The sequence below is a fragment of the Gavialis gangeticus genome, unplaced genomic scaffold, assembly GCF_001723915.1.
Source record: "Gavialis gangeticus isolate Ggan-Ray unplaced genomic scaffold, GavGan_comp1, whole genome shotgun sequence".
In the NCBI taxonomy this organism is placed as follows: domain Eukaryota; kingdom Metazoa; phylum Chordata; order Crocodylia; family Gavialidae; genus Gavialis; species Gavialis gangeticus.
Window position 1 is genome coordinate 105,129,840 of NW_017729033.1, and position 25,437 is coordinate 105,155,276.

General features: G+C 42.6%; 1 protein-coding gene across 1 annotated transcript in view; it reads left to right on the forward strand.

Annotated features, from left to right (window-relative positions):
* Window positions 1-25,437, forward strand: part of WDFY3 (WD repeat and FYVE domain containing 3) — a 258,223-nt gene that overhangs the window by 131,448 nt on the left and 101,338 nt on the right. The window contains exons 27-32 of the mRNA XM_019525884.1: window positions 3,807-3,927; window positions 5,647-5,864; window positions 13,443-13,678; window positions 15,363-15,497; window positions 19,187-19,366; window positions 24,927-25,160. Of these exons, the coding sequence (XP_019381429.1) occupies window positions 3,807-3,927; window positions 5,647-5,864; window positions 13,443-13,678; window positions 15,363-15,497; window positions 19,187-19,366; window positions 24,927-25,160 (1,124 nt within the window). The remainder of the gene's footprint in view (window positions 1-3,806; window positions 3,928-5,646; window positions 5,865-13,442; window positions 13,679-15,362; window positions 15,498-19,186; window positions 19,367-24,926; window positions 25,161-25,437) is intronic.

Sequence of the window (25,437 nt, forward strand, 5' to 3'; positions counted from 1 at the left end):
CCCCCCCCCCCCCCCCCCACCTGGGCAGTGCCTGCCCCTGCCGCCTCCCTCACTGCGGGTGGCGTGGATCTTCTGCCCACATACCCCTTCCCTCCCCATGTCCCTTCCCTCCCCATGCCCCTTCCACCACACCAGACTTACCAGCTGGAGGCAGCTCTCCATGCTGCCAGCTATGCTCGTCACTGCGTGAGGGCTGTACTGCAGCTGCTCACAGCACGGGCATTACTCAGCCAAATTTATCTGCCCCATTGGGCTGATATCTGATACAGTGAGTTTTCTTTATACCAATATCGAACCGATGTATTAGTGCACTTCTAGAAAGCAGTAATGAGCATTGTCTGGCTTTCTCAGATAGACCTAAAAACTTTTCTTTTCTCCTTCAGGAACAGATGCTTTCTCTTAGCTGTTTTCAAAACATTTTTATTTAAAGCCACAAACATTGAAAGCAGTTTCACTGGAATTACTAATTGAAGCAGAAAAAAGAAGCCAAAATTATAGACCCAGCATCATAAACTGACATGAGCAACATGTTCCAGGACTGTTAGCAATACTGTCACAGAGCGTGGTCCTAGGGGTGGCTGTGATCTCCCCTAGCGCCCCCTTACTGTGCCAAGTTCACCTCAAAGCATCCTCGGATCTCGCCCACCATGTCTTGGTCTTATGTATATTAAAGGGAGGCTGCCTTTCGTCCTCTTGGCCATGGTTCTCCTGCTATCAATTGTCTCGTTTCTATAATGGGGGTTCCGTGCACCCCGGCCTTATGGGCTATGTGTGGCTCCAGCTACCCCTGTACCATGCCCCAAGCCTCGCAGATGTACCAGACGTTGTTCAGTCTTAGCCACAGCCCCTGTCTCCTCTGGCTTTCCGCAGCCTTGTCTCTCACTGCAGCCCACAGGCGCTCTGGCTTTCCGCAGCCCCACAGGTGCTCGTCAGTCGCTGCCCCCTTTGCCTGGGGCCTGCTCGCTCTGCCCCTCCTTGCCTGGGGCCTTCTCCCTCTGCCCTCCCTTGCCTGGGGCTGGGGTCAGTGCACCCCAAAATGCTGCGCCCTTTCTGGCGCCGGGGTCCCCACGCTACCGCGGATCCCCTATGAGGCCTCCTTCACCCCTAATAGACTCACCCAAACCACTGGTTGTAAACAGTAACTACAAAACTCAAGCCCGTAGGCCATAACATAAATTTCTGCCGCTTGGCTAAAACATCGCTCAAGCCACCCCCGAGGGTGCTCCATCCCTCACCTGTACCAACTGCTCTTGCATTTTGGCCTCTTCTTTTGCTCTGGCAGAGTTCCTACCCTTTTGGCTGCCAGCTGGGAACTGCCAGCCTGGCCTCCACCCTGGGTTTAAATGGGAGCCCGGCCCTACCCCGTCCGGTCAGCTGACTCCCACTGGTTGCCCTAGCAACCTGCACCTGTGCCTCTTCATTACTACTCCACAAGTAGCAAGCACCTCAGTGCCCTGCTACAAATACGTAATTAGTAGCTAATAACTAAAAGTTTGATATATTGTATTTCTATCCCTTATTTAAAGGAATTTGCTTTACTATTTATGGAGGTCTTTGATTGGCCTCACAGGAATATCCTGTGTTGGTTGAGGAGATTAAGCTGAAGGTTGGTTTGAAATTCACAGTGTGTTGATTGTTAGAGCATTTACTAGTGGGGCACAGAGAGCTGCCTGATTAAGTGGTATTCTCTCTTCCTTGTTTCTAGCTGCTTAATTGCATAAAAGGAATTCTTAACGTTCCTCTGTTGTAGGCAATTGCAGTTGTTCTCAGAGGGATACTTATAACTCGGTAAGATAAGATGATGATTTGAGAGATCATGACTGGGTAGGGAAGGTTTGGTCTTCCCTAAAAATCAAAGTTTTAAGATGATCTGCTTTTAGTAGGTAATAGCATCTAGGGGGTGTGTGAAATGAGCTGCATTTGATTCTGATTCAGCCCAAATTGGGTACAGTTATTCGATTCATTGATTCGGATTGTTGTCCCGATTCAATTCAGCCAAATCTGAACCTGAAGATTTGAGGCCTATTCAGAGAATCAGCAATTTGGCTATAGACACAACTTTAAATGTTTTTTTCTACATGTCTCAAGGTACCAGGCGGCTCATGAATGCTGCAATGGTGGGGTGGATGGAGTGTCCCACAGGAGCATGGGGCAGGGGACCCTACGTGCTTGGCAGTGAGCCTGGAAGTGGGCCGGAAGTATTTCCAGTCCACTTTTGGGTCCACCACCAAGCACATGGGGAACCCCCCGCACCCCCTCAGCTCAGTGATCGGCCACGAGGGGGACCCTGGGTGCCCCTCCCCAACTTAGGAGGTACCAGTCACGGGGGGGGGGCTGAATCACCTGCACTCCCCGGTGAACCCATAAGTGGACCGGAAGTACTTCTGGTCCACTTCTGGGTCTGCTGCTGAGCGTACTGGAGACCCACCCCCCCACACACACGCTCCTATGGGATACTCCATCTGCCCCAGCATCTCAGCATTCACAAGCTGCCTGCTACCTTGAGGTATGTAGAAACAATGTTTAAAGCTGTGTCTATGTCCAAATCATCAAATCTTTCCAAATCAATTCGGAGAGATTAAAGGGTCTCCTGATTCGATTTGGATTCGGAGATTTGGCTGTTGAATCAGGCTGAATCTCCACCGAATAGAATCAGCCACCGAAGCTTTGCACATCCCTAATAGTTTCCACTTTCCTTCCTGTGTCACTAGAGGCTTGACTACCATGGTGTGTGCCCCTGGTGGCAGTGGCCACGTTGGCTGTCATTCTTGTGCCTCCTCTAAGTGGGTGTTCGGGGCTGCTGCCCTGTTTCCCCACCCCCCATTACATTATTGTGTGTCACCACCCATTCAGACATCTAGGCATACAAAAACAAAGATGGGATGAGAGGCACTGGTCTTAATTTGCAATTTGGTAGATTTAGGTTGGATATCAGGAAAATCTTTATCACTATTAATGTGGTCTAGCACTGGAATAAATTATCAGGAGAAATTGTGGAATTTGTCATTGACAATTTTGAAGTGCAGGTTAATCATACCTTTTTCAGGGATGATTTAGCTGATTCTGCCTTGAGCAGGGATTGCCATAGATGATCCTCTGAAGTCCCTTCCACTGTTTGTCAGTGATTCTGTGCCGGGCTTCATGTTTTTTCAAAATAATCTTTTTCTGTACAGCCTGAAAAAGTTATAATCTTCCTTTGTGTATGCACACAGGCACATAAACTGCTGTAGTGTTTGCACGTGGAGGAGCGAATGGTAGAAGAAAACTAATAACAACAAAAACCATAATTTAAGAGATTCATGCATGAACTCTATTACTTCAACCCTTCTGTCCTTACACTTTTCCCAGCATCAAAATCCTCTGGTGTTCCATCTTAGAATTTAAGCTTCTTGGAAGAGAATGAATCTGTGAAGCACCTTGCATGTGTTGGGCTTTGTAGCAATAGTGATATTTGAATTTTTGTACTTGAAGTAGCTCTACTTACTGTATAATATTAAGGGAACATTGTGTTTTTCATGGTATCTCTTTGGTGATGGAGTCAGTTTGGTAGAGGGTGTGCAATTCCAGGTTGGGGGATGATATTTTTGTGACCTGTGTTTAAAGGAAAATGAGGCTAATTTTACCTCTTTCTCATGGTGGGCTTGTTGCAGGGGGACAAGCGGGCCAATATCCCAACTAAGCATTTTTTGTTGGTTTGTTTTTGTTTTACCTGTCGCTGATTTGTTGTTGTAAGATTGAATGAAATTGCTTAGAAGTACTAAGCCAACTTTTTCCAGATTCACTTAATTCTTCCATTTCATACTTAGGAACAGAGGATGATTTTGGAGGCCTTGTTTCTGCTAATCTTATCCTTCTGCGGAACAGACTTTTAGATATCCTTCTGAAACTTCTGTATACTTCTAAAGAAAAGACAAGTGTTAACTTGCAGTAAGTACCAATGACTCTTCTGATAGAAAAAAGGAAGGTGACTAACAATATTAAGATAAATGAGCAAGTATGTTGGGTCAAATTCTGTTTACTGGCTATAGTGATATAAATCCAGAGGAACTCCATAGATGTACCTGAAATTTACACTACTGTCACAGCAGAATTTAACTTTGGCTGCAGTAGCAAACATTTTATTTTGATTCGTTACCTTTGTGTTCCAACCTCTGATAGTGTGGGTAGTGTTTTATTTTGTACATTACTGTGTCATCTATTTTTGTTGAGAGACCTCCAAAGTAATTGTCTGAAGATTAGACTATGCGGGTATAAAAAGACATGCACCTTGTCTCAGTTTAAGCTTCTACTATTTTGAGCAGCATTAGTGAAGAATTATATTGCCTTGTTCTAAGGAAAATAATTTATTTTATGTAATTAGTTACATGTAATGTACATCTGTACATTTTCAAAGCTGGTACATTTTCAGAGTTTGTGTATGGGGAGCAGCAGTCAGTTATGGCAGTTCCTTTTGATTTTTAATCTTTAAGCATAACGAGGTTTAGAGTATGCTGCTGCTCTCCCCAATTCATTCTTTAGCAATTTAAATAAAAAATAAATAATTTCTTTAATACAGCTACAGATAAAATACAAAATATAAAAGAAAAGTAATCTCTATTCAACAAGTGAGAGGAGCTAGCAGGTTCCAAAACGTGTTAAATTAAAAGAAATATTAAATAATTTCAGTATACAGATGTTCTCAATAACATTGTTACTCATAAAATGCCAAATCTCTATTTAAAAATCCCAGCTGAAGTTACATCACTTAACAGTTAATGAAACATTAGAGGCAAAGAGGGGAGAGAGAAGGGACTTTAAATTCTGTGTCAAGTTAGAATCTTTTAAAACAGAAATATCCTTCTGGCTGTATTTGTCTGCTTGATGTATTTTGGCGGATCACATGTAGTATTCAGATTTCACCATAACTTGACAGAATCATAAAATTCAAATACAAAATTTATATGCATGCTGGATATTTAAACAGTTTGGTCTGTATTTTGTTTCCACAGATATGATTAACACTTTGTTTCAGCCTAAGCATGGGTTAAGGACTTGATGTTCTGTAGTTCTTCTTGTGCAAAATACAGGACAAATTCTCAACCTGTAAATTATTCTCAGCAGAAGCAGTTGTGTGATTTATAAGTTGTAACTTGTCAGTATAAGTTTTCTGTTTAGCATCTCAAAATTCATGTCAGACAATATCATAGGTGACTCGTAGGGGGGGACTGAGAGGGCATGTCCCCCCCACCCCGAGATTGGCCCTGTTGCCATTGGCATTTGCAGGCAGTCACCACTCGCCACCCTGCCACTGACGCCGCTGCCCACAAATTGTGCCCCCCCCCAAGCCTCAGGAGGCACCAGTCACCCATGGACAATATTCAGTGCAACTTCAAAAAAGTTGGAGCAGTCTAAATTACTACCTTCAGTCCTCTTAATTCCACCAAACATCATGCTCACAATTTTGTAGAGGTTAACTGCACAGAAATCTGATTGACAGTCCTTTCTTCTTTAGCAGATATGGTTTACATGAGATCTGTTATGTTTTAAATTATTTTTAATTTTATCTAATATTCTTGCCTGAGTTTGCCTGATGATGAAAAACCTTGACTCTTGCTATCTGTTATAAGGAATTTTGTGACATTTAACTTTTTTTTTTTTTGTGATTAGAGCATGTGAGGAGCTGGTCAGGACGTTGGGATTTGATTGGATCATGATGTTTATGGAAGAACATCTGCACTCAACCACTGTAACTGGAGCCATGAGAATCCTTGTGGTCCTGCTGAGTAATCAGCCTATTCTCATCAAGTTTAAAGAAGGCCTCAGTGGTGGAGGCTGGCTTGATCAGACTGATTCTGTGTTGACCAACAAAATTGGCACAGTACTAGGTATGAAATTTAAAGATGATGGAACTTTGCACAGGGGGTTTGGGGTTTCACAGATACAATATAACCATCTCCCTTTTTTGCATAAATGCCAAGTTGTCTCCTACAGTTCTAAATTATGCCTCATATGTGATCATTTTACTATAATTTAGGATCTTAGCACCCTTTCTGTTGGCTCAGAGGGCAACTTTAAAATAACCTCCCTCTCTGATGAGAAGTTATCTTAGCCCTCTTATTACATTCAGAAGGGTTAGAGAAATATTTGGCTTCAATTTGCTGGTCATTACTTGCGTATAGAAACACAGTTCATGAAGTTGTTTGCACTGTACTCTGTAAATAAGAGGAAGAATGAAAAGGATATGCTTATCACAGAAACTCAGCAGTAGTGGACAGATGCATGTATTTCCAAATTCTGGTTTTTCAGTCAATATTAATAGAGAGCACATTAACTATATGGCCCCTAATCCATTATTTCCACAAAATCTGGATGATTTTGAAACACGTTATTTGACAAGTTGTGTTTCATTTAAAGAGGTTGACATGGTAGATTTTGGTTATCTGCATATCGTCTTAACAGAGTTTCTCTGAACCTTCATTCAGCAGTGCTGGCAGGTACAGAATGCAGAATTTTGTGAGTAAAAATTGTACAACAGATTGCGAAGAATACTTTGGAGTTAAACTTTGAATAAGATATGTAGTGTGGGTTTAAAATCAGTGTGGTTTTGTGGCAAGTGCTCTGCTACATTTGTACATTTTAAACCCTGGTTCTTTATCATCGTGTACTAAATGCACAAGGGCATTTGTGGATACATCGAGTTTAAACAAAGACTTTTTGTTTTTAAATGCAGGGTTTTTTTGTTTTGTTTTGTTTACAGTATGTAGACAATGTATTCTTTTTGCATGTTGAAAAAACAAATGACTTTCCAAATTCATCTTTGACATACCCATGAAATTGGTCTAAAGAATTTGAGCACTATGAAGGATGATGTAATGAGCTGCTCCTTTATTTGGAGCTGATCTGTACTAACAAATGTGATGTGAACTCTGAGGTTGTATAAGTTCTGCTGCTTAATGAAAAATAACATAAATTCTGCCTATAATCTTAGATGTTCTCAAATTGGAAATTAACATTTGGGCACCACAAAAACTTGAGTTCCACAATACTTAAGTACCCACCAAAAATAGAAAATAAAATTTATATTGATGGAAACAAACTTTAAATCATAGCTTTGAGTTGGTAACTAAAGCACCCAAAATGCTTATTGAGACACCTACATAAACATTACCGTATTTTCTCTCAAAAGTGTGCTTGTTTTCCCAAAAAATAAGCCCCCCAAAATTAGGGTGTGTTTATTAAGTGGGAGGCTGATTTTCTTCCCAGGATAGAAGTGCCCTCCCTTGATTCTTTCTCCACAGTGCAGAAATTGCTGCATGACTCTTCAGGCAGCCTGTCAGTCAATTGATGTAATAGCTCATTGGTCTTCACTCGAGAGCTGTTAACAATTATCTCTCCTTTTGAATGGTCATGAAGTTCCATTAAGGTAACTTTTCTTAAGGCAATCTTGCTGTTTGCTACATGCTCCTGGTCTCTTTCCTCATATTTCACAGCCTTAGAGACTCTTTTTTGTTTTTTTCAAGGAGACCAGTCTTTAGCAGTATCTAGAGTTTCAGCTTTAGTTACGTAGGAAAGGGAAGGTTAGTCAACTTTAAATTAGGCTCTGTCCCTGTTCTGTGCAGGTATAATTCTGGAAAAATATTTTTTTCCTTCATTTTGCCCCTCAAAACCAAGGTGCATAATGTTTTCCAGGGCATGTTGTATGCAAGAAAATATGGTACATGATTTCTACAGGTATTGAGCCTTTATTGTTCCTATCTAAACTGTTAAGCGTCTCCTCAAAGCTTCCTTAAAAGACAGTAGGATTTAATGTGTTTAATAGGGCTCTCCTAGGACTGAGCATGATTGGAAACTCCTTTATATTTCATTGTAGTTTTCAAGTTCATTATATATAATTTAGTGCTGTATGCTTAGCATGCATGTAGGAATTTAAATCAGATGATTTAATTTCTGAATGTCAGTTTATTTTAAAAAGACAGGTGATGGGTGATCCATTTTATTGCAATAAATGAAGGGGGATCAATAGACAAGGAGCAAGCATTTAGGAATTGATTCTTTTCAGGAGACAGAGAGTAGAACCATGAGATGATAAAAGCACTGGGAAATTAGATGATTCAAAGTCAGAAGTATCCTGCTCCCTGGATAAGTTTCTGGCATGTTGCTTCATATTTTTATTTTTATCATGATCTTCAGTGATTTGAGTGACAGAAGTTATTCACACTGAAATCAGGGCAACTCTTTCTCTCTCCCCCCTCCCCTTTTTTTTCCTTTTTCTTTTTTTTAAGGTACTTCCAAGGTGTTTTCCAATTTGGTCCTCTGTGATTTTTATTAAATGCTTGAATCAGGAACATCAAGACTTGTCTTTCCTGATTTGGCAGGAATGCTTTCTTGAGGGATTCACATGTGTTAACATCTTAATTAAAATAGTATAAATTTGAATCTATAAGAAGGACCTATTTGTTCTGAATGTCCATTAGATATTAAGGATTACATAGGAGTTAATAAAATAGACAAAAAAAAGTTGCGAAACAGTCTTCAGTTGAGATTTCTCCTTTTCAGTTGCTTTTTTATGGTCGTGATTAGTGAAATTTTCAGTAGTTACCAGGTATGGTAGTTTTTGTCATTTTAAACAGGAACTGGGTTTCTAATGTTAAAATCATTCAGGTTTGTTGTTGACAAGTATCTTTTAGGGCTTTTTAAATTGATTGTGATGAAGTAAAAAAAAAAAGGTGTCGAGCAGAAGCCCAGTTTCTTCCACCATCTCCTCAGAAGGAAGGAGTGTCTAGAGGCAACCCCTGCTTAGTGCTCTTAATTGGTTGCTGAAAAACTGAGCATTAAGTGAAATGACAGTTAAACGAAATGGAAAGTTTTTGACTACCCAAGATGGCTACTGCAAGTGTTTTCAATGACCCAAGATGGCAACTGCAAGTGTTGCAGTGAAACTTGCTGAGCGCTAAGTTGAATCAGGTATCAATTTAAAATGAGCGTGATAGTGAAATAGCACTAAGGAAAACAGCATTAAGCGGGGGTTGCCTGTATATATGATATTTACTCACATAGGAGGTTTTCCCCCCCAAGTCAGCAAGGGGGAAATGCCTCTTGTCTTAGATTTGCATACAAAGTGGGGGAGAAGAAATGAGGAAAGTGGCTGCCTTGGCTCTTGCTCTGTCTCTGATTCTGGCCCTGAGCCTGGTTCAGGACCAGTCAGATTCACAGTAACCTCCTGCCCCACCTCTACTTCCCCTCTGCAGCATCTGCCGCTCCCTTGTGTGCCCCCTTACTACCAGGCCGAGCTGGGTTCTGGCTGAGGCTGGGTTCCATCCTGGACATGGAGCGCATGGAAACTCCTTCACCTGCCTGGCCAGTCAGCAGCGCTGACACTGCCGCATGGTCAGGCAAAGGCTGAGCTTCTATATGCTGTGGTCCATGACCCAACAGCCTGAGAAGTGACTGACAGTAAAGCCAGGGATGCCTCCTGCAGGAAAGAGGCAGAGACTGGGGAGAGTAGTGGGGAGAAGCAGAGTGTGGGGCTGGGGGTGGGGTGCAGGTGGTAGGGAGCAGGAAAGATGCAGGGGGAAGAAGTGAAGGGGCAGAAGATACCTGACCACCTCCCCCTTCCCCCCTCCCCATTCCCCTGACCCCTCTAGTCACTGTTTACATGCTGAGGCAGTGGGGGTTTATAGATTTGTAGATGTTAGGGTCAGAAGGGACCTCAGTAGGTCATCAGGTCTGACCCCCTGCTCTGGGCAGGAAAGAGCACTAAGCTAGGTGCTTGTCCAGTCTCCTCTTGAAGACCCCCAAGGTAGGGAAGAGTACCACTTCCTGAGGAAGACCATTCCAGATTCTGCCAACTGTGAACAACTCAGCTATCACTCCAAGATCCCTTTCCGGTGCTGTGCTGCCGAGAAGGTCATCCCCCAGCCTGTAAGTGTGTTGGTGGTTCTTTTTGCCCAGGTGCAGCACTTTGCATTTGTCTTTGTTGAACTTCATCCTAGTTTGTTCTGCCCATTTTTCCAACCTGTCCAGATCCACCTGGATCCATTCCCTACCCTCTAGTGAGTTAACTTTGCCCCATAATTTGGTATCATCTGCAAACTTGGACAAGGTGCTCTCCACACCTTCGTCCAAGTCACCGATGAAGACATTGAATAGCACCAGCCTTGTGGTACTCCCCTGCCCACATCTTTCCAGGTCTTACCTGTCTACCACCATTTTCTGGGTGTGACCCCTAAGCCAATTTGCCACCCACCTGACCATGTAATCATTTACTTCACAGCTTGTCAGTTTATTTACAAGAACAGAATGAGATACTGTATCAAAGCCCTTCTTAAAGTCTAGGTAGATTACCTCTACCTCGACTCCTGTGTCTAAGCATTTTGTGACGTGGTCATAAAAAGAAACAAGGTTAGCCAGGCAATGAATCCGTGCTGATTTCCTTTCAGTATTATTTGCCCTGCTGGGCTCCCACAAATGTGATCCTTAATGACTTTTTTGAGCGTTTTCCCAAGGATAGGGGTGAGACTAACTAGTCTATAGTTTCCCGGTTCCTCCCTCCTCCTCTTCTTGAAAATAGGGACCACATTGGCCCGTTTCCGGTCCTCTGGGACCTGACCGGAGCGCCATGAGTGCCTGAACAGCTATGCTAGTGGCTCTGCTATGACACTGGCCAATTCCTTCAGTACCCTTGGATGAAGTTAATCTGGGCCCACTGATCTGAACACATCCAGTCACTCCAAATGCCTCTTCACTAAGTCTGTGCTAACAGTTGGTGGGTTGGTGTCCCTCCTGTGTCTGTCTATGATCCAGTTGGGAGATTTATCTTGGTCTGTGTCTAAGAATACGGATGCAAAGAACTCATTGAAGAGCTCAGCTTTGTCTGTGTCCCCCCCCTCCCCCCACTGTTTCCTCTAGTGGGATCGTATACCTCCTCTGTTAGGTGGAAATCCTGTATGCAGGTTTAGAACCTGCATGAGTGGCTAGATTTGGCTGACTGCTCCTCCCAGCAGATATCAGGGTAGTTTAGGTCACCCATGACAACCATTTCTCTTGATCGTACGGCCTCTGAGAGCTATCTGGATAATTTCAGGTCTAGCTCATCCTCCTGGTGTGGCGGTCTATAGTAGGCCCCTACTACCAAGTCCCTTCCCCCCCCGACCTCCTTGTATCCTTATCCTGACCCACAGTACCTTGGTTTGGCCCTCCTCTGATCCTATCTTAATTATACAGGATGTATATTGTTCCTTAACATAGAGAGCAATACCCCCCCTTTTTTCCCTAGTCTGTCCTGTCTGTACAACCTGTAACACTCAATACCTACTGCCCAATCGTGAGTAGCATCCCACCAGGTTTCATTTAGTCCAACCAGATCGAAGTTGTTGCTTGCAAGCAGGAGTGCAAGTTTCTTCTGCTTGTTTCCCAAGCTCCTAGCATTAGTATAGAGACATTTAAGCCCCCCGATGGGTGCCCTTGGTGTGGGGGCTCAAATTCAAGACAACCCTCCAATATTTAGATTCTTTACCTGGAAAATTGTAACCAATTTATAAATTTTCCACGTATAGAGTTTAATTACTAGGTGGTAGTCTTGAATCTAAGATGACCCTGAATTTGAGTACATATAGTATTAACTGAAATTTTATATTGAAATTTTAACTGTGATTATACCTGAATTGGCATCCTGGTTAGTGTATCTTCTACCCTTTAAGGTTCTATCAGAGCCTCATGAAAAATAAGGTTTTCAAAATAGTTCCCAATGTAGGGTCTGATCTGAAATATGCTGAAGTAAAATGAGTAGATCTTTCTACTGTGTTTAACAGGTTTTGGATAAGGCCCCTATTTTAACAGGAAAAAGGTATTGCGCACAGTTACTGGATTTTTGGTTGGAGCTGTGTTAGTCTAAGGTTCTTTGGGTAGATGTGATATCTTTTCTTGCCCACGCTTAGGAACTTTGTTCTAGTGTTGTGTCTTCATAAGCAATTACCTCCACATCCTGCTTACCCCATTAATTTACTTTTAAAATAATAATGATATATTCAAGAATATTTGTGTGTTTTATTTTTTTTATTTACAGTGTTTTTCCTGTTGAGACATGAGGGAATATAAAATATATGCTTACCAGCAACATTTAAAAACCAGGTCATTCTCTGCTGAACTGTCAAACAATTTTATGTATGTAAGGAATAGCAATGTAGCATAAAAATATCTACCAAGTTTTGTCTAAAATTATTTCCCATGCTATTTCCTTCAGGATAGAAGACTAAGAAAATAAAATTGAACTTTGAATCATTAATTGATGAATGAAGCGTGAGGAGAAATTTATGCAAAATAGAATTTCCCTAATGTGATATTAGACTTGTGAACATTTTTGTTCATTTGTTGTTTACATGTTCTATGTAGTTACATGGTTGTTATGTACATTTCTTTTCTTAGGTTTTCAGAATGCTAAAGTTCATGATGCACCTGATTATCTTGTCTTAGCGTCAAAATTTACATCTTTTATTACAAAATAAAATATTTGGCTCAGGGACTCCTAATGGAGTCAGGTAAAAAGGCATTCCCATTAAGGGCCACTTGTGTGAATTTCATACAGTTCTTTACTGGGTATTTCTCTTCAGTTTGTGTTATAACAGTTAGTTTTTGATGGTCAGTTATTTACGTATTGGTTTTAAAAATTACAGATGTAACTAAGGATCTAGTACTGAACAGTCTTTCTGGTGAAGCCTTTGCTAGACTTGTACTTCTTCTTTGCATAAAATGTTTCCTTTGAAGTGCTGACCATTCAGCACTTTCCACAGCCATTAAGTATTTTTGGTGGGGGAATTAAATAATTTGGCTAGTTTAAATTGGCCAGGCCTTTTGATAGCACCTCACTTAAGTCTGGCTGGTTTTTCACTTCCATCTTCTGATAGGATAGAATTAAGAGTGTTTAATCCTTTGTACCGATCTGATTCAATCAGTAAATAAAAAAATGTGAAATGTTCCCCTTGAAGAATCTTGAAAACCACTTTATATTCCACCTACTCAAATGGCCAGCGAGACTGTCATTTCAGGATATAGATCACTGACTTTGCTACTCGAGGTCAAGGTGAAACACCCCTCCTTTTCACCTCTTGGAATGTTGTTTTCCATAATAGAGACTTTTAACTTTTCTCTTAAGAGCCACTACTGGCCATTGTCTCAAAGTGCTTGAATAGTAATACTGCTGCAGTAAAGTGGTCTTATCTCTTAGTCAAATACCCACATGATAGTGGAAGGATATTATTATAATAACTATTTTGACAGTTAAGTTTAAGAATTTTAAAAAATGTTAATGCTGATTTGTGATAAGAGTATGTTGATTCATTTTTAATAACTGTTCATTTCTACAGAGCTCCCTTCTTTGCCTGAATAATTTAGTAAGAAAAATGGTGTTTCTGTATAGACGATTGCAAATTAACATTTTTGGCCTTGTATATTTCCCTTTCTCTTAGGATTCAATGTTGGCAGAAGCGCTGGTGGCAGATCAACTCTCAGGGAGATTAACCGGGATGCATGTCATTTTCCAGGCTTCCCAGTTCTCCAGTCCCTTCTCCCTAAGCATACTAATGTACCTGCGCTCTATTTCCTCCTCATGGCACTTTTCCTGCAGCAGCCAGTCACTGAGCTGCCTGAAAACCTGCAGGTCAGTGCACCTGTCATCAGCAGCCGATGTAATCAGGGTTGCCAGGTAGGGATTATTTAGTAAGATATAAATGTAATTCTGCATATCACCAAAGAGAATAGTGGGTTAATCACCTCAAATAACTCCACTGTCAGTTTATCAGTTTTGTATTCAGATGTTGGGACTCAAGGGCTAAGTAAATACTCAGTAGTACGTGGAGAATAAAAGAAAAAACACAAAAAACCTGTCTTAATTTCTGCTTCTCCATAATTGAAGTGGTTTCTTTAAAAAAAACAACAACAAAAAAACAGTTTTTTGGGTGAGGGGTAGACAGATGTTTTATGTTCTAGCTCAGGGGTGCTTAACAACCCCAGCCTGCAGACCAATTCTGGACCCCAGCATTCTTACCTGGACTATGAGGCTTCCCAGGGGTCCAGAAATTTGGCAGTGGGGGCAATGCAGGGCCAGAAGTTTGAGCACCACTGATCTAGATAGTAAGTAAGGCCTAGACCTTCACTCTGTGACATGCAGGAAGAACCTTGCTACCCTCATGGAATTCTGTTGAAGTTAAGATAGCTCTGTGAAACCAGAAACCAGTTGCAGGAATGGGAACTGAACTGTTGAGGGTGACTTGTGAAACCTATTTTTAAAACTCTGCTTCAGTTCCTAAGAAGGCACATTTCTTCCTTTGCAATACATGTATTGCTGGGGGCTGGGACATTGTAGAGGAAGCAACAGTATAGGAGGAGTATGTGGCCTTTGAAGGTTACAGGCAGAATTATGCATTTTATTAGGAAAAGGGTATAGCAGTTTTTAAGTCTTTTTCATTTTTTAAATGACACCTAAATTTGTATAAGTAGCACCTGGTGGTTATCTTAGTGAATGGCATTATATTGGTTTTACTGCACAACAAATGAGTACGTATAATTTGGGGTAGTATGGAAAACAAAGCAAATATTTGAATAGCTAATATTAGCGCAGTAGAGGAAAGAATCATAATTCAGGTTGACATAGTGCTTTATAGGATGGAGTGAGCACTAGCATCCGTTTAATTGTAGGAAACAAGGAACAAGAAATGGCAAAGTATCTGTAAATAAACTTATGTTCCCTTTCATCTGTAATCATATAAAGATGAATATATTATTGTCTTTGTCAGTAAAACATTTGTGTGTGTTCTATATTGAAGTGGATGCTTTCAGTCTTAATTTTCTTTATAATTCATGCAATTTTACTTGAAATACACCATCTGAAAATTGAAAGCAAAATTGCCTAACCTGCTTAAAATAATTAAAGATTGTAGATTTAAAATCAGAGATTGATCACAGTATTTATAAACATTCATGTTGTTTGTTTTTGTCATTGGTTTGATTTTGACTTGATGGAAAAACAGATTGGCTTGTTTTTAGATATGCAGCACATTGTAGATTTTGTTCTGAAAACTATGAACAAATAAGCTGAGCCACTGACAGGATTGTTTGAGATTTGGAACACTGTTTTAAAAGATTGAGGAAAAAGACATTCGTTCTGGGAAGGAACGTTTATCTTGTGATCCTCGTGACATGATTCCTTCATGGAGTTCTTTGCACAAAATCCTGGAGGGAATGTCGTATGATATATTTAGTGATACTATATCAAAATAAACAAGCAATCACTTATGTGATATAGAAAAGCAGGAAATCAACAATTCATTTTCTGAGGAGCAAAGGTTAATCGGCTTTTCTCTTTCTTTCTTCCACCACACCTCTAATAGTTTGATTTAGACTCTATTTGGACATTTATATTTGGAGTTCCTGCCTCCAGCGGCACTGTAGTCTCTTCAATTCACAATGTTTGCACGGAAGCTTCCTTTTTATTACTGGGGATGCTCAGGAGCATGCTGAATTCTGTGAGTACAATGCTCTGTTGGTGTTCCTCTACCTATACAGAGTTTGTATCTCCTTCAGTCACTGTTATGAAGGACAATTTAGGAAGGTCAGGGTTTTTGCGGGAGAATAATTCAATCAAGACTCATAATTCTGTTGTTAGCTATCTCAAATTATTCTTGGCCTACATTTCATGTATTTATTTTCCCATTTTTCATTATCTATAGAAATACACAAATAGTTGCAAGATTAATAGTGCTTTTGCCCAGTGAAATTAGGCATTGAGTGTTTCCACTTAAAGTAGAAATGATAAAGTGCCCTTTGCAGAGGTTGTGGAATTTCTTTTCTGATTGGGGGATATTTAAAACTATGCAGCCCATCTGTTTGGAGTTGTGCAAGTTACAGATTTTGTGCGTGAAGAAACATCCATGTGCAGACAAGTCTACTGACTATTAATAGCTTCATGCTGGAGGAAATCCACTGGGTACCAGAAAATGTGTTTTGCATTTTTTTTAAAAGCTTATTCTGAACTCATCCATAGAGAGTTTGATGTTGCCATTCCATAGAGGCAACATGTTTATCTGTTTAAATAGTAAAGTAGTCCTTTCACTTCCATAGAAATTATTTGAAACCTGCATTTCAGTAAAAATAAATAAATAAATAAATTGAAAGATGCTACACCACTCCACTAGAGGGAACTGGCTGCAAGGAGACTCTCAGCCTCGGAATGATTACTTATACCAGAAACAGGCATCTTTTTTTTGTTGAATTGACACTTTCTGCTAATGCAATAGCAAATAGGTAAGACGGGAAAAATGATCAGTATTGTAGAAAAGTGAAGGGAGGAATCTTGGTTAGAAGGCAAAGCTGCAATAATGGTACAGGTTTCCCTTGATTTATGCAGGTTCTTTATATGCAAATTGGCTCTTATGCGTTTAATATATTTAGAGCCCTAATTTATTATGCAAGGTAAATTCACTCTTATGCAATCAGCGTAGACACCCCCCACCCAAGCAGGTAAATCTGTAGGGGGAGGGGAAAGGGCCATGGCCCTACTCACCCCAGCCCTGGCTGCAGCGGCCCCAGGAGCAGCCGGTGCCAGCAGCCTGCAGCCGCTGGGCTGCACTGTGCTCCACCTGTCCCCGCATGCCTGGGCTCACCCCAGCTCCTGGGCTGTGCCATGCTGTGGTGTAGGCAGCTGGTGTTGGCTGCTCCCGAGGCTGTTCCAGCATGGGCTGGTGCAAATGCAGACAGGTGGAGCCCCGTGGGGCGTGGCATTCAGCCCACCCCAGCTGCAGCAGCCCTGGGAGCAGTCAGCACCAGCTGCCTGCAGCCACTGGGCTGTGCCACGCTCTGCCTGTCCCCCCCGCACCTGGGCTCCATCTGTCCCCACTTGTCTCTGCTCTTGGGCTGTGCCATTCCCTGGTGCAGGCAGCTGGAGTCAGGTGCTCCAGAATGGGTCGGGATGAGTGCCGCGCCCCACACTGCCTGGGGCTCCGTTTGTCCACACTCACCCTAGCCCATGCTGGAGTGGCCCCACGAGCAGCTGACACCAGCTGCCTGTACTAGGGCACGGCGTAGCCCAGGAACAGAGGTGAGTGGGGACAGGTGGAGCCCAGGCGTAGGGGATAGGTGGAGTACCGTGCAGCTCAGTGGCTGCAAGCAGCTGGTGCTGGCCACTTCTGGAGCCACTGCAGCCGGGGCTGGGTTGAGTGCCACTCTGTTCCCTCTGCTTTGCTGCCTTGTGCAGCTGCAGGAGCGGAACCCCTCTCCCCGCCCCTTCCCTAGTCCCAGCCTCACTCCCTCCCTCACCGCCCTGAGAACCTATCCCTATTTGTTACATTGTAAAGTGGATTTGCTTTATGTGAATTTGATTTATGTGCCATTCTCTAGGAACGCATGTACCGCATAAATCAAGGGAAACCTGTATTAGGTGAAAAAGTGCTATGAAAAGTGAGAGAAAACTAGATAAGAAATAGAGTGAAACAGACTAAAGTTAAGTTAGAGGAAAGAGCAAATAAGCAAAGGTTTATTGAATTTGAATAACAGAAAAAAATTCTTCTGAAACTTTTTCCTTTGTTTGTCTACTCTGGCACCAGTCTTTTGCCTGCCTTAAGTGCAGCCCTACATTAGCACATTTGCTTAGCTTTTAGCACATGATTTTCATGTTACTAATTACTCTTTTATGCTGATATTTTACCAGGTAATGGGGCTGCAGCCACAGCAAGAGCAGCTCTAAGACTTTAGGAAGGCCTTCAACACTCTCTCATCCCATTCTCATTAAAAAACTAGGGGACTGTGGCGTCAACACCTACACAGTCAAATGGGTCACTAACTGGCTGGAGGGCCACACTCAGAGTGGTAGTGGATGGGTCATTTTTGACCTGGAGGGATGTGGGCAGTGGGGTTCCATCCTCAGGCTTGCATTGTTCAACATCTTCATCAGTGACTTGGACGGGGGGTGTAAAAAGCACCTTGTTCAAATTTGCTGATGACACTAAGGTGTGGGGGGATGTGGGCACGCTAGAAGGAAGGAATAGGCTACAGTCAGACCTAGACAGGTTACAGGGGTGGGCGGATGAGAACAGGATGGGTTTCAACACTGACAAGTGCAAGGTGCTGCACCTGGGGAGGAAGAACCAGCAGCATACCTATAGGCTGGGGAACTCCCTTCTTGTCAGTGCAAAGGCAGAAAAGGATCTTGGAGTCATTATTGATGCCAAAATGAAGATGAGCCGGAGGTGTGGGGAAGCAGTCAGGAAGGCCAACCGTACCTTGTCATGCATCCACAGATGCATCTCAAGCAGGTCCAAGGCGGTGATCCTCCCCCTCTGTGTGGTACTGGTCAGGCTGCAGCTGGAGTACTGCATCCAGTTCTGGGTGCCGCACTTCAAGAGGGATGTGGACAACATGGAGAGGGTTCAAAAGAGGGCCACTCTTATGATCAGGGGGCAGCAGGGCAGGCCGTACAAGGAGAGGTTAAGGGACCTGAACCTGTTCAGCCTCCACAAGAGAAGGCTGAGAGGGGGATCTAGTGGCCGTTTACAAATTAATCAGGGGAGCAGCAGGCATTAGGGGAGTGGGAGTCCCTGTTCCCCTAAGCATTCCCAGGAGTGACAAGAAATAACAGTCACAAGCTGGCAGTGGGTAGATTCAGACTAGACATCAGGAGGCGCTACTTCACTGTCATGTGGCTAGGATCTGGAACCAACTTCCAAGTGAAGTGGTGCTGGCTCCTACCCTGGGGGGTCTTTAAGACAAGGCTTGACAATCACCTTGCTGGGGTCATTTCACCCCAGTACTCTTTCCTGCCCTGTCGGGGTTGGACTTGATGATCTGCTCAGGTCCCTTCCGACCCTAAGAACTATGAAACTATGAAGATTGCACAGTTATGTACTAAAGCCATTTGAATTTGTCTGTGTGTAGGCAGCAGAGATTTAGGGTTGCATAACCTTGTATCACACAAAAGAATGCATATAATGGACTTTGCCTACTGATGAACCTTAAATATTAACAGGAAATTGTTACCTGTGCACAAGGAAAGTTTTTTTTTTCTTGATACAGAGATTCAGTAGAGAGGTGGTTCTCAGCTTGTGTTTTTGCTTGCTTCAAGAACCCTTCTATTAGTCAATGCGTGCACTATTTTTAAATGAGTTCTTTGATTTGGTACCATCTACAATAATAACCTGTTTGAAATTTCTTTTCAATGCAGCCTTGGCAGTCAGAAGAAGAAGGCTCTTGGCTTCGAGAATATCCCGTCACCCTGATGCAGTTTTTTCGATATTTGTATCACAATGTTCCAGACCTAGCTTCATTGTGGATGAGCCCTGAGTTTCTGTGTGCACTGGCAGCAACTGTGTTTCCTTTCAACATTCGACCTTATTCAGAAATGGTAGGAAACTTAAAAATTGAATACATGCCAGTGAGAATATTTTGTTTTTACTTGCTGGTAAGCCCCCCTACTCCCCACATACATACACTCCCTTCGCTTAAATATTAGCTAATTGATAGATATCTCATATGAACTACAGGCAGAAGTCTTTTCATGAAACAGAAGAAGACATGGTGGTTGGAATAAGCTCAGATAAAGTTTCTCTTAAATCCTGTACAGCATGTCTTTGCTGAACTCAATTTTTTTTTAATACTGGAAATAGTCTGAGAGCTAAGCTCTAATTTTATGCACAGAATCTTTTTTTGTCCATTTTATAAAATAGATATTTTTGGTGTCTAATTAAGATTAAAATGAAATGAATCTGTCCTTGATACCAAATGTGAACAAAAGACTAAATTGTATTTAAAACATTGATCTAAACATCTCTTCTTTTCGTAGATTTATATATTGTTAGGGGCTGCAAGGGACCCTGCAGATCATCGGGTCCAACCCCCTCACTCTAGGCAGGAAGGCAACTAGGGTTAGGTAGCCCCAGCGAGGTGACTGTCTAGTTTCCTCTTGAAAACCTCCAGGGTAGGTGACTGCACCATCTCTGGGGAGAGTTTATTCCACAGTCTGGACACTCTGGCTGTGAAGAAGTTTTTCCTAGTATTAAGCCTGAAGTAGCTTTCCAGGAGTTTGTATCCATTAGTCCTGGTCTTCCCCAGGGGTGCCCTAGTGAACAGTTGTTCACTGAGCTCCTGATGCACTCCTCTGATGTAGTGGTGAGCTGCTATCAAGTCCCCATTCAACCTTCTCTTCTTTAGGCTAAAGAGGTCCAGGTCCCTTATCCTTTCCTCGTTTGGCTTGGCTTGCAAGTCCTTGATCATACAGGTGGCTCTTTTCTGGACCGTCTCAAGTTTTTCCACATCTTTATTGAAGTGCGGTTCCCAGAACTGGATGCAGTACTCCAACTGCGGTCTCACTACTGCTGAGTACAGCGGGTGTATCACTTTCTTAGTTTTACATGAGATGCATTGGTTGATGCATGCCAGTGTGGTGTTTGCTGTGCCGACCACTGCCTTCCACTGACGGCTCATATTCATACGATGGTTAGTTGTAGGTCCCTTTCAGCCGTGGTGCAAGTGAAGCTGTCACCATCGAGCCTGTACATGTGTTGTTCTTCCATTGTGCACAATATTTCAAACTGCCATGCTAAGGGCAGTACATGTTTTGTGTCTATTTAATTAATCTTACTGAAGCGTGTCTCAGACATTCATGGTTTTTTTGTTTTTGTTTTTTTTGGAGTGGTGGGGGAGTTCATTACCTCTGAAACTGACACACAGGTTCAGTTCCTTTGGCCAGGTCACAGAGGAAGGTTGTGGTAAAAACCTAAAACTAAAACCACAACTCACAGTTCCTGCTCTAGGGCCTTAACCACAAGACCATTTTACTTAAGCAAGATAGTTTTCAGATCTGAAAGGGATGGTGAGAGTTATATTTTTGCACTGTCTAGACATGCCTGTTGTTGGAAATTCCTTCTTGATGCTGTTTTACGCTAAAAGTCATATAACATACCACAATATGATACTGACAGAGCAGTAACAGAAAGAGGGATGACAATCCAGGGCTGATATTGTAACACAATTTTGTTAAGTGCATGGGCATGAGGAAGTGAGTAGAGTTAATATAGCCAAGATAAGTAAAAAATAATGGAAAATAATGTCCCTTCCTGATTATCATTATCAACCACTACTTTTAGTCGATACAATATCTTCCTGTCAGGAAGCCATGTGTGTATACAGACAGAGAGGACCAAACTAAAAATGTACGTATGTGGATTTGGTAAACTTTTCTTCTTTTAAATTAATTGGAATTTGAAATGGGTGCTGAGAGTCACTCAAATCAACTGATTTTTAATAGAAAATAGATTACTACTTATGAAATTACAGCAATGTACTTTTTTTCCAGTTTGGAAATGATTGAAATTAAATTCCTGTAAGACTATCTACATAAAGAGGAACCTCTGTGTGCAAAATGTCAGTAAATTTTGGGGTAGGAGAAAAAAATGCTCTGCCCAGCTTCTTTGTGGGCTTATGGTAACTTGGAAATACTAAGTATTCTTTCAGGACAGTAACTGAGAAAATAGTGCCTATCAGCCTCACTTCTAATAGATGGTAATATAATGTTATAAATATGCACTTACAGGTAACAAATCTGTTATACTTTACCTGTGTGTATTATGCATAACTGAGGCTTGGAATTTACTTGCTTTAGGTAAACCTCAACAGTTGTTATGAGAGAACTAGGAAATTGCCTGTCAAGTATGACAAAGGTTGGCGGGACAGAGGCCTGTGTCTGCACCACCCCTCCTGCCTCAGGCTGGGGCCGCTTCCTGCCTCCCCCTGCTGCTTTCGGCCAGGGCCTGGTCTGTTACCCCCATCCCCTTCGGGCTGGGGCCAGGGCTGCTCCCTGCCTCTCCCCACTGCTTTGGGCTGGGGCTGAGGCCTGAGCTGCTCTCCACTTCCCACCCCTCACTTTGGGCTGCAGGCCCTCGCCCTGGCTCCCCCTTCCCCCACTGCTTAGGGCTGGGACTGAGGCCATTCCCCCCTCCCCTTTGGGCTGGGGATAGTGCTGTTTCCCCCCTCCACCTTGTGGCTTCAGGCCGGTGTCCGTGACTGCAGCAGTGGTCATGGTGGCAGTGGAAGTCACAACTGGGGCGGAGTGCAGCCACCAGTAACCCCCCCCCTCCCCTTCCTGCTTCCCTCCCTTCTCTGTTTCCTGCTGCCTCTCCTCCCTGCCAGCTGTTGTTGGGGTCGGGGGGTACCCGGCCCGGCTCCAAGAAGACCCGCTCCATCGCCTACATTATGGCAGCTCTTCAGTCCCTGCTGTCCCTCTCTGCCTCCAAGGGACAGGGGCGAGGCCAGCAGACAGCTGGCCTCACCCCCTTCCCCTCCAGCCCCTCAGTCCCCACTGGTGGTGCTATACCATCTGTCTGTCTGTCTGTCTGTGTAGAGCACTCTGATTGTCTGCCAAGACAGCCAATCAGTGCGAATAAAGCATTATGAACAAACAGACAAAGGCTTTAATACTATTAGAATGATTTGTGCCTATGAATAAATTTAGAAGGGAAATCTCACTTGGAATGCTCTTAACAGATGGAGTTTAGAATCCATTACTAAGGCTCTCACTAAATAACTCAAATTGTTTGGATATAAATATTACACAACAGGCATCTTTTACCATTACAGTAAAAGCTTTGTTATCTGGCATCCATAGGGAGTGGGGGGGGGTGCAATTAATCAAATATGCTGGTTATCTGAGAGTTATACATCCTTTCAGCCTGGCGGGTTGAAGGAGTCTTTGTCTGTTCAGGCCGCCACCCCTCCTGCCGCGTTCAGTGCACCAGGGCTTTCACGCCCTGGCGTCAGTGTGTCAGGGGACAGGGAGGGGGGCCCCACCAGGCTGCTTTTTCCCCGGGCAGTGGTCCATGAGGAAGAAGTGGGACTGCGAAGCCAGAAATGCCACGGTGAGACTTCCGATCTCACTTTTGCCATGTTGATCAGCAGGTGGTACGTAATACGAAAGGTTGAGAACCACTGCCATAAACAACAGATCTATGAGAAGTGCACAGCAAGATGCTGTTGGCTGTCGAATTTTGTCCAGATACATGAAGGAAGAGTTGTATTGCTGTCTGTGATAGATGCCGGTTAATAGAGCATTCTGGATGTTAGAGTGCCGGATAACACAGCTTTTACTGAACCTTGATACCCTCTTTCAGCTCAAGAGTGTGTCCCAGTACTATATGATTTTTGACAGCTGATATGGGAATAGCTGCTGCTAAAGAGGGAAAAGTGAACCACAGACTTAATAGAACAAAGCAACTCCAAAGCAGTTTTCATCAAGCTTCACAGAAGCAGTAGCTTATGGAGCTGAGGCATGGGCTTGTTTTTTGGCTCTTGACCAACAGGACATAGTTATCCATGTCTTTCCCTGCAATATTCTGTGACTTCATATATCAGCCTATTTGTTGTCAGGATTTTTCTGAAGGAAGCTAGGTATGTAGGTAGGTGAGTAGGGATTTGGGGAATAATTTGAGTAGGCAAGTGCATTGTTTCTTTGGGTAACAGTCATAGTGTTTTTAGTAAAATGTGAACGTATGTCCAAATCATGGGTTGGCTGCATTTTGTATTTCAGAATAAATTAATGTAATAATGAAGACAGTACTATGGGTATAATTTCCTGTATACATATGAACTATTTAGGATTTTCATTTCTGAATTATGGCTGTGTGTGACAGGCAGAACTCCAGTGAGCTCAAAATAAGAGTTTTTGGTCTCTATGAGCAGCAGATGAGTACAGACCATGCTCCCTTCTGTGGTGGTGACGCACTGTTGCTTAACCATCACTGTCAGACCTCTCTAGTCAGGTTCTTGTGGAAAGCAAGAGCAGAGGAGCTCCCTGTATGAACTAAGGTGTGTTTTAAACCACCGACATGGCAGTGCTGCTAAGGCACCAGGCTTTAGAGACTTGGAGGAACTTTGATTCTTTACCCAGGGTTTAGCTTTTAGCATTTGATACTTTTGCACTTTGTCTCTCTGTCTGAGGTCTTTGGTACTTATGAGCCCTCTGAACACCAGAACTGCTGACCTCAAGCATGCTTTCATTTTCCAAGAAGTTATTCACTACTTCAGTCCCAGGTCCAGCGTATTAAAGGCAACTGCACTGTTCTCACTCAAAACTTCTTGGAAGGAGTCTGATTCAGTCTTTCATTACTATGAAATCCATCTGCTACAGGAGAACCCGTGCATACTTCTTTCTCCCTCTTCTCTTTTTGAGGTGTCATGCCCTATTGGAGTTGTATAATGTTTGAAGCATTTTGATGCCACCTCATAGGTTATTCAAGGCTTCTGCTTAGAGTATTAAGGGAAAGTTATTACCTGCTTTTGTATTTGGAGGGAAGCTATGAAAACACTCACTTTAGGGGTTTTGTTGTATCCTTTTAATATCAGTTAGTTTTGTTTTTCCACTGCAGTTTAAGAGATGTCTGGAAACTATCTTTCCAGAAATAGGAATCCTGTAGAGATGGGATCTTTAGAGATGGCAAATGTATTGACCTAGTAACTCTATTACTCTAAAGCTGTAATATTGGGGAAAAAAATGTTTCCTATAGTATTTCCCATAAAAGGCTTGAGGGAACCATTTTTAATTGCATTTTTTTGCAATATTGATTTTTAAAAAAAAATATTTTTATAACTTTAGTTTATGATTTCTTGATCATTTGTGGGGGGAGGAGGGTTGTGATTGGTGTATTTATTCTTTGAGGAGCCTTTACTTCTTCCAAAGTTGAGAATACAACTTGAACAGTTCTCAAGGTTCTGGGTGAAATGTAAAACAAGGTAAGGGCAGCTTATACTTCTGCCCCACCCATGCCATCACCCACCATGGGACCAAAAAGGGCTGGCAGGTAAGGTACTTTTCAGAAAGGTACTTTCAGATAATTCTGAAGTAACTGGAAATAGAGGAAAGAGAAGAATATATAATGCAAAGCTCTACAATTTCAGTATGTTCATTTTCATAGGTTACTGATCTTGATGATGATATTGGATCCCCAGCTGAAGAGTTTAAAGCATTTGCAGCTGATTCCGGCATGAACAGGAGCCAGTCAGAGTACTGCAACGTTGGCTCCAAGACCTACCTGACCAACCATCCAGCCAAGAAGTTTGTGTTTGACTTCATGCGTGTGCTGATAATTGATAACCTTTGCCTTACCCCTGCTAGCAAGCAGACTCCACTGGTAGACCTTCTGTTGGAGGTAGAGCGTGCATTTTTTTTTTTTTTTGAGTGAAAGGGTTGAGAGAGGGCATCGGGGGGCAGGGGTGTTACTTTCCTACATGTTAAAATTCATAATAAACTTTCAGATATGCTACTTCAGGGATTCCCAGAGCATGACTCAGGAGGCACTTCCAGCCTGTAAAGTGTTTGTATGCAACCTGCAAAGGGACTTATTATGGTGGCCACCCCTAGCAGAACCTGCAGGTTGACAAGGCAGTAGCTATTGGCTCTGGTGAAGATGACCTTAGCAGAAACCC